This window comes from Propithecus coquereli, unplaced genomic scaffold, assembly GCF_000956105.1.
Source record: "Propithecus coquereli isolate 6110/MARCELLA unplaced genomic scaffold, Pcoq_1.0 Scaffold235, whole genome shotgun sequence".
NCBI lineage: Eukaryota > Metazoa > Chordata > Mammalia > Primates > Indriidae > Propithecus > Propithecus coquereli.
Window position 1 is genome coordinate 3712822 of NW_012147897.1, and position 14733 is coordinate 3727554.

Consider the following 14733-nt stretch of genomic DNA (forward strand, 5'->3'; position numbering starts at 1 on the left):
AGAAAAACAGTAAACAAATTCCATTAGAGGGACATTCTACAGAATACCTGACCATTTCCTCTTAAACTGTGAAAGTCATCAAAAACATGGAAAGTTTGAGGAACTGTCGCAGCCAAGAGGAGCCTAAGGAGATATGACTATCACCTAAATGTAATATCCTGGATGGGATCCTGAACAGAAACAATGGCATTAGGTTAAACACCAGTAAATCTGAAGAAAGTTTTGGTCATTAATGTGACAAATGTACCATACTAACATAAGATGCTAATAATAGGGGAACTTGGGTGTGGGATATATGCAAACTCTGTACTATTTTCTCAACTTTTCTGAAAATCTAAAACTATTTTAAAATAAAAAATTATTATTTTTTTGAGACAGGGTCTAACTCTGTCTCCCCTGCTAGAGTGCAGTGGTGTCATCATAGCTCACTGCAGCCTCAGACTCCTGGGCTCAAGTGATCCTCCCGCCTCAGCCTCCCAAAGTGCTAGGATTACAGGCCTGAGGCACGACATCCGGCCAAAAAATTTATTTTAAAAAATTAGTCAATGCATTTGTTCTAAAAAGTTTTAATTGCAGCTAATGCTGCTCTCCTTAAAAACAAAATAAAACAGGGCTCTATGACACTCCGATTTCTGAGCTGAGTGACCATATTCAGGGTCACAGAATCAGCCCCAGTTCTCCCAATTGTTTCCTTTGCTCTTGCAAGAGGCAGAGATGGGATGGCGGTTTCCTTGGGAAGGCAGGACTACAACTCCCAGAGTGCCCTTGTGGGGTTGTCAGGAGCAACAGAGGAACGCAGACTAACAGCCCTGCTGGGGTGTGAGGCCTAGCCACAGACTCACTGCCAGCCAGACATGGGCCAAGATTACTACTCTGTGCTCCAGATCACTCGCAATGCAGAGGATGCCCAGATCAAGAAGGCGTAAGTTGCGTGGGAGCCAGGCCTTAGGGGTATGCTGGGGCGGGCCCTGCCCTCATCGCTTCCAAACCGAGCTCTCTTAGAGCTCGCAGGTAAACCTTGCTCATTCTTTGTTTTTTGGAGACAGGGTCTCTCTCTGTCCCCCGGGCTAGGGTGCCATGGCATTGCTTCAGGCTCCTGAGTAACTGGGACTAAAGGCACACACCACCATGCCCAGCTAATTTTTTTTTCTATTTTTTGTAGAGACGGGGGGTCTTGCTCTTGCTCAGGCTGGTTTCAAACTCTTGGCCTCAAATGATCCTTCCACCTTGGCCTCCCAAAATGCTAGGATTACAGGCCCTCCTTTTACTTCTTTCATACGTAGGTCCTGGTTTGGGGCTGGGTCAGGGCCCAGGCTAGAAAATCAGACACCTTAATTCCTCAGTCTGTTCCCAACCCGTCCTGCTCTGTGCCCCATCTCCTCTACTGGGTACCTCAGTTTTCCAGGGTGTGAAAGGGGGACAAAGGAGCCATTTGAACTTCAACCTGAAGATCATGAAGAACCGGAGGACTGTGAACAAGAGAGTGGCCTGGCCAGCTGGATGTGTCATTCTGGCCATCACATAGGTTTTTGGCATTGCCCACTCTGTATTTCTGAATACTTCCATCAGGTCTTAAGGACTCTGTGGTCCATCCCTAAGAAAGTCTAGGACAAAAGTCAGTACATTTTTCCAAAAAAATGTTTTTTAAACAAATATTTATTGAACACCTACTATATGGGTTAAATGCAATAGTAGCAGCTGGAAATATAACTGAATCAGACAGATGTGCTTCCTTATCTCAAGCCGCTTAATTTTGTTGGTGGATACAGATACTGAATACGTCGCCACTACTGCGATGAGTGTTACAAAAGAGGACGTACAGGGTGCTGTGGAAGGTTATACAGGAGGGAGAGGGACCCTTAGGAATCAAGTCAAAAGATGAGGCGTGGCCGGGCGCAGTGGCTCACGCCTGTAATCCTAGCTCTCTGGGAGGCCGAGGCGGGCAGATTGTTTGAGCTCAGGAGTTCGAAACCAGCCTGAGCAAGAGCAAGACCCCGTCTCTACTAAAATTAGAAAGAAATTAATTGGAAAACTAAAAATATATAGAAAAAAAATTAGCCGGGCATGGTGGTGCATGCCTGTAGTCCCAGCTACTCGGGAGGCTGAGGCAGGAGGATCGCTTGAGCCCAGAAGTCTGAGGTTGCTGTGAGCTAGGGTGACGCCACGGCACTCACTCTAGCCCGGGCAGCACAGTGAGACTCTGTCTCAAAAAAAAAAAAAAAAAAAAGATGAGGCGCGAAGCAGGGCAGTGGGCTGGAGAGAAAGGAGAGAAGGGACTTGGCGATAAAGCAGATCATTGGAGGGTAAAGAAAAAAGGAGTCGAGGATAACTCAGTCTCAATGAAGTCGGGCAGTGAGAACAGCTACACTTAGTGTGTGGGTGCTGTTCTGAGTGCTCTCCGTCACTGTTTCGTGTAATCCTCACAACAACCCCGAGAGGCAACTGCAGTTATTATCCCAAGGCCACGCACCTAGTAAGTGGCAGGGCCAGCATTCAGACACCACAACTACTGACTGGGGGCGCATCGCGGGCCAGGTCCTGGAGGGGATCTAAGAGGGGTAAGTGGAGAGTCTGCAGTGCGGTTGCAGAAACAAGACACAAACCCAAGAAACAATTCAAGAACAATTGTTCTGGAATGTCATCTGCTGTTCAGGGATCTCACCAGTAGGACCCGTCTAGGGAAAGTTCCCAGGAAGGAGGCAGTTGACGCGCAGAAGGTAAGCACGGCTTCGGCTTCGCTTTGGAAAGAGCTGGATGTGAATCCAGGCTCCCTGCCTGCCAGCTGTGTGCCCTGGGCAATTACTTAAACTCTGTGAGCCCAAGTTTCCCCACCTCTAAAGTAATGATAATAATAAAGATCGCTGTGGTATTAAAATAGGATTAGGTGAGACAATGTATGTGAAAATGTCCCGCAATCATTTGCATGTGAAAGAATCCATGTCACGTAAAGAGTGAAAGAACTGCGTATGTTTCAAAAAATAATCCTTAACCCTTCTCCCCTGCAGCAACTTTTTGTTTTTTGCAATGACACTTAAGAGGTGAGTCACATGTAAGACATACTCTCCCATGGGAGTATCTGGATATTGACCAAAAAATTGCTAAACTTGTGTATGGAAGAAAAGCACCATGCTAATTCATAATTGCGCCGGCTTCATAATCACAGTGTACGAGCTGTGACACCGCCCCTTCCTCTCCTCTTCAGGAAAGCCAAGTGTACGAGGTGATGTCACTGCAGGGATAATTTTGAAACCACTCAAATTTCCGTGTAAAACTAACTAAACTCTTCTCAAACCTTTCTACTTCTACTCATTGATAGAATTTACTTGCAATTATAACTGGTCGCGAACTTTGTAATTGAGACGGGCCGTTCACTGCAGTCTCTGAAGGGAGACGTTCCCTCTGCAAGGCCCCCAGGGCAGGGCCAGGACCCTTAAGGATGGAGGAGAGTCGCAGGACAGCAGACCCCGCTCAGTAAGAGGGAGCGTTGCCTAAAGGTCAGCGCTGTCCCACAGCCAGCGGGGCTGCCCTGCAGGACAGTGAGCTCACCTCATTCGTATACTCACTCCTGCTCGGTGCTAGGCACTGGGGACACGGAGGATTGCGCACAGCAACCCCAGGACCTTACAGTCTAGCGGGAGAGACAGACTAGTCAACACACAACTGGAACACAGTGTGCTAAGTACTGGGATCAAAGGCAGTGGGGACTTGGGAGGGGGACTCTGACTCAGAAAGCTGGCAGTCAGGAAGGCACTGGGAGGATTTGGCCCGCAGCTAAATGTTGGAGAAATTTAAAATTGCCAGGAGGAGCTAGGAGGAGCTGCAGAGGGGCGAATGTTACAGGTAAGGAAGTAGCATGTGCGAGGGCACCGAGCAGCACAGCACGGAGAGGTTGGAGAGTGGTGAGAGGTTCGGACCGGGCAGGAGAGGTCATGGGGGCAGGGAGGGAGAATGGAGTTGGGGGGGTGGCCGGGGGGTTGGATCTTAGTGAGACATTCAGATTGTATGCCAGAGACGACAGGGGAGCCCGGTGAATGGTTTCAGCAGGAGGGTGCTTTGGACAGAGAGTATTTTAGAAGCATCGAATTGGAGGGGGTGCGGGAGAGATATCAGGGATTAACACAGCGGCAGCACACAGAGTGGACTGGAGAAGGGACTTCTGGATACAGGCAGACGTGGCTCTGCAGTAGTTGTAGGGATAAAGGAGCAGGAACAGAACACTGTTTAGAAGGAAAGACTGACATGACTTGGTGACTGATGGGGTGACGGTGGAGAGGACAAAGGAGAACTTGGGGTCAAAGGCAGCGCTCACATTTCGCAATGGAAATGTGCTCACGTTGGGGTTCATTGAATTTATGGTGCCTGTGGGACGTTGGAGAGGAGATAGCAAGTGGGCAGCTGGATATGGAACTTTAGGGCTAGCGAAGGGGTCTGGTGTGAGAGACAGATAGGGGGGGCATCAGCCCTATGAGCGGCGACCTTGCCCCCAGAGAGTGTGTGGAGAGAAGCCACAGAACTCTGGGGACACCAACATGGCAGGGGCGGGCAGGGGAACAGGAGCCACACTCTGACCCCACTGAGGCTAAGACTGTGACTTAGGAGTCCATGCTGGATGTCTTCCCTTTGGCCTCCAGACCCACTCCCACCCTTCCCCGCCCACTCGTCCCTGCTGGGGGAAGCTGATCTTCCACGGCACCTGCAGGCTTCCTTGCCCTCGGGCTTCCTGCCACATCCTGCCCAAGGGGAGCGCAGCCGGATCAGGAGGGAAGAGAGTGGAGCCGTGGTCTTTATTCCCCAGCTCCCTTCCTATGGGGTCTCTTCAGGTTGGTTATGTCTCTTGAGGGAAGGTCACAGCCCCTGCCAAGGGTCCTGTGCACACACTCTCTCCTTCCAGGTTTCCTCACTCCGACAGGCTCAGGGCGCCTCAGGGTTCCCAGGTACTGGGCTGTCCCTTGTGGTCTCCCTCCCGTCTTTCTGAGCCTTGGAGAATGGTCCCTTTATTAAACTGTCCACTAACCACCCAGTCCATGCCCTCTCTTCCCCCCTGGGACACTGACGATACATCCCCAGATGCTGTGGGTTTCTCGTCACTGATGGGACTGGGCAGAAACAGAAGTGGGGAAGAACGAGCACAGAGGTGGCTGGGGGCAGCCAACGTCTGACAGGCGTGAGGGCCTCGCTGTGCCAGACCCTTTGCACACCCGACTTGATCTCACGCTCCCAAGAGGCTGTGTGTCAGTTCTGGCACACTAAGAAGCGGAGGGATTAGACGTGGGATGAGACGTGTGTGAAATGTATGGGGGGTACCCCTGTGGAAGAGGAAGGGGAGGGAGCAGGAGTGTGCAGGGACAGCCTTCAGAGCACAGTGCAGGCCTGATACCAGCGACAGAGAAGGGGGCTTGGGTGGGAGAGCTGGGGTGTGACCCAGAGAAAATGTCAGCCAGGCTAGAGGGGAGTCCTCAAGCAAAGGTCGCCACTGGAGGTGTCCTGTGTCCTGCAGGAATGGGCCATCCCTGATATCCCCACCACGCTTAGGCACTGGCTAGGGCAGCTTGGGGGAAGCGTAGCCTCCCCACAAATACCCAGGGGGCAGCTGGTGAGACAGTCACATTCCCTACACCAGGTAGATCTGAGCGATGCACCTCCACGGCCACCTCAGCCTGTGAAGACAGCCCTGATTCATAGCTGGGCAGTAGACACCAGCGCCAGCACTGAACTCTGGTCTGCCCCCCAGAAACAGGTCAGCTGTTACAACTTGTATCACCCTCCCTCCTCTAGGTACCGCAAACTCGCCCTTAAGAACCACCCGTTGAGGTCGAATGAGCCATCTTCAGCAGAGACATTCAAGCAGATAGCAGAGGCCTACGACGTGCTGAGTGACCGTGAGTGACTGTGGGGCTGAGCAGGAGGGCTCACTCCAGGAGATCTCTGTTGCCCACCCTTCTGTTAACATTGTTAACATTGTTTCTTAAGTCGCTAAACAGCTGGGTTTTCTGAGGGGGCCTAACAGAGAGCAAACATCCTCTTCCCTGCCTAGAACCTAGACAAACAGAGGAAACAGTAAAGAATTGCCTTTCTCAGTAGACGCAAGTTGGAGGACGTGGCGTGTGGGGTCCAGGATTCGGCTGAGGTGCTCACCCAGTCAGGGCATTGCAGGAGCTGGGCTGTTCCGCATCGCCCGCCCATGCCCTGCAGGGCCAGAACCTTCTTGGGGGGGCAGAGTGAGGTGCCTGCTCCGGAGGGGAAGAAGGCGAAGCTGGGCAGGCGCCGTCCTTCCCAGACTCCCCCAGTGCTTGAGTCTCCATCTCCCCAAGGCCAGCAGGAGTAGGAAGGGGCAGAGAAAGGCCAGGAGTAGTTAGATGTCTCTTCTGTGGAAACCAGCAGAGTGGGTCCACAAACCGCAAAGCCCATGCCATCTCTTGGCATCACCCGCCCCAACGCTGGGCAGTGGCCGGGGGGCTTTCCTGAGGGCTTGTGCTGGAGACTGTAATCTCGGCTCCTGTGCAGAAGTACAGCTAGATCACTAAGGTTTCTCCAGCCCCGAGTTTTCAGGACTTCAGAGTCCTTAGACTCTAGGATTTCAAAGCTCCAGGATTTGGGGGCTCTAGAGTTCTTAGATTTTAAAATTTCAAGGTTCTAGGATTCTATTTACACCAGATAAGACAACGTCTATGATGACCGAGTTAGGCCAAATCCCACGGCTACAGCCTGAATCTTGGTCTCTCAGTTCTGCCCAGCAAACACCTGTCTTTCCCATCTCTCTTCTGACTGTACTGGTCATACCGGGGTCCACCCAGAATGAAACCGAACCCCTAACTCTAGGGTCTCATTCCGAAGACTGCCAGACAGCAGGCACTTGGTTTCCTTTCCCCACGTCCTCCTGCTTCCCAGCCCCGTCCATCTATCTGGCCCCCAAAGCTGGACCCTCCTCAGAGTGACACACATCCACAGCTGTGAAGAGAAGCATCTATGACAAATTTGGAGAGGAGGGCCTGAAGGGCGGGATTCCTTTGGAGTTTGGATCCCAGACCCCATGGACAACTGGTTACGTCTTCCACGGCAACGCTGAAAAGGTTTTCCACGAGTTCTTCGGGGGAGACAACCCCTTCAGTGGTAAGAGGTCTCACCCCACCCCTTGCCTTACTGGGAAAGGACACAGCTGTAAAATATGCTTCTGAGTAGTTTCATTTTTATTTTTACTTTAAAATACATATATATTATATATATACACACATACACGTAATATATAAAATACGTGGTAAAAAAAAAAAAAGTAAAACAGAATTTATTGAAAAAGAAATTCTAGCCCTCCATTTCCTTCCCCAGAAGTGGCCACCCACTGTTAACAGTTTATGTATCCTTCCAGAAATTTTCTACACATTTACAAGCCTATATTTATTTTTATATAAGCCTTTTATTTTGTTATGGAAATAGACTACATTGTATACATTGATTTTTTTTAAATTATATCTTGGAGATTATTTTATATATTATATTTTACATATACTATATACAGATCTACTTTATTCATGTATATGCAAATCTATGTACTATGTATGAGTCAGGGATCAGTTGCAGAAACAGATACTGTTGTAGCCATGCAAAGCCAAAAGGGGTTCAATACAGGGAATTAGGTGTTTAAAAAAATCATTCGGTGGTCTGAGTGAGAGGGCTGCAGCCTGGGGCTTCTAGCGGTCTTGGGCTGGGCTGGACGGCGGAGGGGAGTGGAGCCCGGGGACGGGGAGGGAGGATCGAGGGCGCTCTCGACCCTCCCCGCCCACAATTAACAGTCTTTTCCGGCACCGCCAGGCGCTGCCGCCAGAGGGCGCGCCTGTCCTTCCTGAGACAGCCGGAGTTCCGGTGTCCATGCTGTCGTGGTTTGAGTCAGGGACGTGGCGGATGTCCCAAGTGGAGGTGAAGCGGGTGGGGGTGTGTGTGTGAAAGGAATGATAAACACTGGATCTGCAATTGAGGACAGCTTTTTAGCCTGGCAGTCTGAGTCTGAGAGGTGGTTATGGGATGCCGGGCATTACACTGGGGGCACTTAAGAGGTAGAGGGGCGGGGATGCGTGTGTGTGTGTGTGTGTGTGTGTGTGTGTGTGTGTGTGAGAGAGAGAGAGAGAGAGAGAGAGAAAGAGAGAGAGAGAGAGAGAGAGAGACACTGCGAATCTAAGTCTCTGAACACAATTTCTCTTTCTCCTCTCCCTATCTCCTGCAGAGTTTTTTGATGTAGAAGGAAGTGAGGTGGATTTGAACTTTGGAGGGCTCCGGGGCCGAGGTGTCAAGAAGCAGGACCCCTCAATTGAACGGGACCTCTACCTGTCCCTGGAGGACTTATTCTTTGGCTGCACCAAAAAAATTAAGATCTCACGAAGGGTGAGTACTTGGCTTCCTCCTACTGGGAGCCGTCATCTACCCCTGCAACCCCACCAGTCACTTCCTCCCTTACCCTAACTGGAGGGCTCAGGGATGATCCCTTGTGGAATTTGAAATCTTAGATTCAGAGACCTAGGATCTTAGAATTCTTGAATCTGAAATTTGGTAGGGACAATTGTGAGGGTATTAGCCTGGTTCTCTGGTAGTGTAGGAGTCCCCCCTGCAGCCTTCCTAACTGGGGTGACATCATCCCCTTTCTCTTTCTTCCTTAAGCCTCATCCCTGTGGGAAGTGTCTCCTGTGAATTCTGCCCTGGGCGTTACCCCACCATAGCCCCAGGGTTTCATCAGAGTGTACAACTCATGCGTTAGAGAGAGCAATGTGGGCATGGAGGATGACTAGTTAAGGAAGACCCTCAGTGCCCCAGAGTTCATTCCTTGGCTTGGCCCTGTCCCATGGCCCAGCCCTGTACCTGGTACAAAAGCAAGGCTTCTGCACCGTTGCCCAGCAGAGGAGATGCCGACGTGGCCATGCTTTCCACAGATGCATCCAGCTGGGTGTGCAATTGGGGAATGGGTGGATGACATAATTGGGGAAGGATGGGGTGAAGCTCAGAAATACTGACCTCCATGGTCTTTCTCCCTTTGGGATTAAGAGACCTGTCGGAGGCTCGGGGCCAGGCCTCTGGGATTTGGAGAGGGACTGAGTACATTTTCATTGTGTATCTGTTTGTGGCCAGGACTTGAGTTGTGGGTTTGATCAATTCACGGTGACTGCTTGGCATCCCAGGCCTCAGCCCCAGCTCCACCGCATGCCCAGCCATCCTGGAATCATAAATTCTTCGTTCCCATGGCAATAGGATGGGAAGGGACTGGTTCAGGGCAGGTCCTTCCCATTGCTAGAGGATTGAGCTTAAGTACAAATGCCACAGTGTATCATTCATGTGTGCCAAGGCCAACTGGGTGCTCATGGAAACCCGAGCAAACTTCAACTGCTCCTGGGAATCTGGAGCAAACCTCTCCCACACCTGCCACCTCGCTGCAGGTGCTGAACGAGGACGGGTACTCCTCCACCATCAAGGACAAGATTCTGACTATTGACGTGAAGCCTGGTTGGAGGCAGGGCACACGTATCACCTTTGAGAAGGAAGGGGACCAGGTGAGAGGGAGAGAAGCTGACTAAGGTTGTCACCTGGGCTCAGGGGGTGGGAAGCCCGAGGGGAAAGGAGCCAGTGCTTTTTCCTGCCCTGCGAGCCCTCGGCTGGTAGTGCGACCAGTGTGCAGAGTGGGCGAGATGATCCCTAATCTTCCTTCCAAGGAGCCTCACAGTACCTCTGTGAGAGGCTATGCCCATTTTACAGATGGCGACCCGAGGCTGGGGGAGGGATGGGACTTGCCCAGGGAAAGGGCACAAGAACTGAGAGGAGAACCCAGCCGTAACTCAGTGCTCTTCCTGCTTTTCTTCAGTGCTTCTCTGAATAAAGCTCAAGTATAGGAGCTACTCAGAAACTATTTATTAATAATAATTTTAATTATTAAATAAATATTATTTAAATAAAAACATAAAATTATTGACCAAGGCATGCTGAGTCGTTAAGTCCTGAGGAGTGATGGAGTATTCAGAGCCAAGAGACACTGATTCCTCTGCCTGTACTTCTTGCCCCCTTTCTCGCCTATAAAACATCTGCTTCCAAAAACAACCTCAAGTCTCAGCTCCAGTGTCCCCCCTGGCAGCCTTCCCTGACCTCCCCACACGGGTCAGCACCTCCTCTGAGCCCCCAGCCCCTGGGCTTCCCTTTATCGCAGTCTCGGGCATGCTGAGGATCCACTGCGTGTCTCTTTCCCCACTGGAAGCTCCTTGGGGTAGGGGCCAGTCTGATTCCTCTGTCTGCATGCTCAGAAGCGTTTTGGTGACTTAATGAAGTTGGTGAGGGGTGTCCACTCCTGGAGTTATCAGCAGGACCAGAGACTTGCGGGCAATTGGCTGACGCCCAGCTCAGCGTCCTGCCTGCCATCTGAGGAAGCCTCTCCCTCTCCAGCTGCAGGCATCTATTTGGGACATGCTCAGTAGAGAAGTCACTCTGGGGGCATTCATCTGGGTAGGCTTCTCAGAGCAGTGGCTATGGGGGCCAAACTGAATAGGCCCTTCCAGAAAACCTGGTCTAATCTCCCCATCGTACAGATGAAGACAGAGACAAATAGAGGCAGGAAGTTGGCCAAGGTCACACAGCCAATGAGTCCTTGTCACCCCCTTGGCCTCCCCTGCCCAGGGCCCCAACGTCATCCCAGCTGACATCATCTTCATTGTAAAGGAGAAGCTACACCCTCGCTTCCGCAGGGAGAACGACAACCTCTTCTTTGTGAACCCCATCCCTTTGGGCAAGGTGAGTGGGCAAAGCGCAGGAGCAGGGGGTGGGGGGCCAGAGTGAGCCCCACCTGTATTGGCTAGACTTTGCCTCCCCTCCCCCAACCACCTGCCGTCAGTCACTAAATCTCCTCGATTCCACCTCCCACATCTCCCTGCACTTCGTCAAATCCTACACCTGGATCTATGCGCAGGCTCTCCTGCCCCCTGTCATCTCCTGCCCCCTGTCATCTCCTGCAGGCTCTTCTCCTCAGGGATCTTTGCACACTTATCTGACTCTGCCACACTCCTCGACATCTTTGCTCGGCATTCGAGGCCATCTGGCTGCTGTTGGCCTCATCCCCTGCACTCCAGCCCTGTGCCACTTAGCAGCCCTGCCTGTGTGGCGCATTCTCACACCTCCGTTCCTTGTTTCTGCTGGGCCCTCTGCCTGGCGTGCTGCCTACCCACCTCACCCTATAAGCCCTCATCAACTGCTACCACCACTGCTACCTCTTCCTGCCCCGCTCCAGAATGGGTTAGAGGTCCCTCCTTGGCTCCCACAGACCCTTTTAAATTCCATCTCTTTCGTAACACTTTTGTCAACATCAGTCTTACTTGCCAGACTGCAAGCTGCTCAGCTCAGGGTCTGGCGTTGAGTAGGCTCATACATTGGCCTTCTAAATAGGGATGGCCATGATGGCCCTTCCCTGTTCCCACCTTTGGCCCTAACTGTCCCCAGGCTCTCACCTGCTGCACGGTGGAGGTGAAGACCCTAGATGACCGTCTGCTCAACATCCCCATCAATGACATTGTGCAGTGAGTCCATCTTCCTTGGGCCCCAGAAGCCAAGAATAGGGCTGGTCTGGGACAAAGTGGGGAGTGTCTGACAGGTCTGCCCAGTACAGTTGTTCTGTTGGGCTGTAGCTAGCACAAGGGGCCCCTGCTGAGGGGGTGAGAGAGGACTGAAACCAGCCCACACTCTGGCCTAGCTGCAGGCTACACTCACCTGGCAAAAGGAATGCCTTTTCTAATTTTCACAAGCTGCTGCAGGGGCTGGAGGCCCCCAGTGTTGGGTTATTCCGGTTGCCTCCACCCCCCAAACCTCCCATTAGAGCTCTGAGTTGCATCATCCCCTAAGTCCTTTTCCAAGAGAGGCCCTCTGCCCCACCCCAGGGTCTGCTCACCCTCCTTCCTCTCCGTTTCCCATATCTAAAACAAGATTTCTGGAATCCTCCATCAGAGACAGTGTAAACAGGTTTTTGAGGGAGCAAGCTGTTTAGAACAAGTCTCCTCTCCCTCCCACCCAGTTCTGGCTGGTAAGAGCCATTCCAGGTGGAGGCTACAGTTCCCTTGCTGGGGTTCTGTGAGCAGGGGTGGCAGGGACCTGCTGAGGTACTGCTCTGAGGTGCCCTCTAAGCTCCCTTCTTTCATCTTCCTGTCTCAGTCCCAAGTACTTCAAGAAGGTGCCAGGTGAGGGGATGCCATTGCCTGAGGACCCCACCAAGAAGGGAGACCTCTTCATCTTCTTTGACATCCAGTTCCCCACCCGCCTCACACCCCAGAAGAAGCAGATGCTGCGCCAGGCACTGCTGACATGACTGTGGTGGGCTGGGGTGGGGGGGTGGTTAGCTAGATCTTACCTCCCGCCATAGCCTCAGGGTGTGCAGGGGAACCAGCCTGCTGCACTGTGACATGAGGGTGGGGTGGCATGCGGCTTAAACTGACATAATAAAGATCTATTTCCTAAGCTCCAGCTACACCCAGGAGCATGTGTTTCATACTGGCCCTTCTTGTGGGGCTGAGAGAAGAGCAGGGCCTAAGGAGCTGACTGCCTGGGTCCCTGTCCTGGCTTCGTGGGCACAGGCAGACCCCTGAGGGTTCAGTCTCTGAGCTCCCACCTTGGCAGAGTGGGGCAGGGCTGTGTGGGCTCTAAGGGTTCCCGGCTCTGCTCTGACTTTTCATGACAGAGGAGACAGTCTCTGAAGTGTGACATGGTCACATTATAGAGACAGGAAAATGAAAGCACAAAAAGAAAACATTTGTTGCAGGTCACTCAGGGCCAGGAACAAAGCTGTCATCTTAACCTTGAAGACCATTTTCCACAGACTCACCCTGATTAGATTAGAGAGGCTGCACAAAGAACACAAGCTCTGGAAACAGCTGATTTCTACCTCTCTGGCCTCAATGCCCTTGTCTGAGATGAGTCCTGGGCTGTCTCTAAGCAGGGTGGTCTAGGAGGCAGGAAACTGAAGTTCTGGCCCCAGCCCTGGCATTGGCTCCGTGGACCAGTAACTGCCCTTTCTTGTCAGTAGAGCTCATAACCCCCGCCCCCCTCACAACCTTGTTTTGAGGATTAAGTGACATCATTGATGTGAAAGTGCTTGGTGAACTCACTACTTAGATTTCAGGGTGACAGCACTGCTGCTAATGTGGCTTGGAGGAGTTCCAGCCTCCAGGTCCAACTGGGCCTGTGTAGACCACGCCTGCCTCCTCAAAGTCAACAGGACGCATATGCTTCTCTTCTGTGCCGGGGGAAAGGCTCCCCTCTCGAGTCTGAGTTTGGGCTAGGATAGGTCCAGGCTTATGGAGAGTTGGTGGCTACTCTGAAGTAGCTTCAGAGGTGTCAGGAAAGGCCCCATGTCATCCAGACTGCTTGGAATTCTACCATCCAAAAGCACCGTGTTGGCCTCCCTAGGAGCAGGCATGCTCCATCATGCCCAGCTATATTTTTCCATTTTTGTAGAGATGGGGTCTCACTTTTGCTCAGAGCTGGTCTCAAACTCCTGGCCTCAAGTAATCCTCCCACCTCAGCCTCACAAAGTGCTAGGATTACAGGCGTGAGCCACCCCACCCGGCCCACTTCGCCTTGCTTGAGCCTCAGTTTTTCTAAAAATTACAACCCCTATTTTACAGGCCTTTTGTAGAAACCAGATGGGGAGTAAAGCAGACTCTGCTGAGACAGGCCCCAGGTGGAGAGGGGCATTGGAGCTGCTCTGTTCTGAGCAAGCCCTGAGCAGGTAAGGGAGCATAGGGTTAGTGCTATCAAACTCTTGAACTCTTGTCTCCTCCCTCCAGGACAGCAGGAAAGACTGCTCCTTGTGGAATGGCTCGGAAGTAAGCCTGGTCTCAGGCTTGGTGGAAGCCCTTTATGAGATTTCTATTACCTCAGTGATGTCCATGTCATGTGAGTCAGATAAGCAGGGCTTATCATATATGGGCCCACACTAGAGAGAGAAGTGACCTATCCATAACCAGAGTTACTGAGGCCTACTGCTATGTTTACCAGTGGTTCTTAACACATTTCGCAGCTCGTTGTCCCAAGGCCATGCCCACCACGATGACAATTTGGTGGCCTTGTGTCTATCCCAGTGCCTGGGACACAAAGGTGACAGACTGCTCACCCTCACCAGCCTATTGAGCTCTGCTGACAGACATGCCCGGGCAGCAAAGTGCCCCTTTGGCCTGCCTCATGGATTAACGTGAGCATAAAGGCACACGTGGCAGTGACCAGGTCTTCCGTTTATGCCCACTCCCTGAAGCCTGGCAGAAAACAGCCTGGCAGGGTGCCAGTCCACCTCACCCTGGCTCACTGCCTCATGGCACTCAACCCCGTCCCTCCTGGGGACCATGAGGCCTCAGCTCAATTTGTGAGGAGCTGGGAAGGAAGCTGGGGAATCCTGGGCCCTTGTTCCTTCTCCAGGAACCAGTCTAACACCCTGGCCCCCTCACTTAAACACTGAAGGGTGTGGCCTCTGGCTCTGACCAACAGGCTAATGAGGGGAGAGAGCAGTAGTGTCAGCTGCCTTAGGCTAGGGGAAGAGGAGGTCATGTTCTCTGAGCCTGGCTCACAGCTGCCAACAGGCTTCCCCAAGGACCCCCAGCATTGGTCCCTGGAGGAAGAGTCCACAGGGGAGGGAAGAGTCTGAGTCCTAGTCCAGCTGTTGAGTTTCTGGGTGTTCTTGCCTACGTGACCTGTCTCAGGCCTCGGCTTCTTCAGGCACCTACAAAATGGGGT

The 14733-nt window shown here is 52.1% G+C and overlaps 1 protein-coding gene across 1 annotated transcript; it reads left to right on the top strand.

The window, feature by feature from the left end:
• The first annotated feature begins 817 nt into the window (after positions 1 to 817).
• Positions 818 to 12463, top strand: DNAJB13 (DnaJ (Hsp40) homolog, subfamily B, member 13). Its single transcript, XM_012645717.1, has 8 exons — positions 818 to 922; positions 5776 to 5879; positions 6949 to 7110; positions 8216 to 8373; positions 9417 to 9530; positions 10642 to 10755; positions 11458 to 11534; positions 12163 to 12463. The coding sequence occupies exons 1-8, from the start codon at positions 855 to 857 to the stop codon at positions 12314 to 12316; spliced, it is 951 nt and encodes a 316-aa protein (XP_012501171.1). The 5' UTR covers positions 818 to 854; the 3' UTR covers positions 12317 to 12463.
• Positions 12464 to 14733: the final 2270 nt, after the last annotated feature.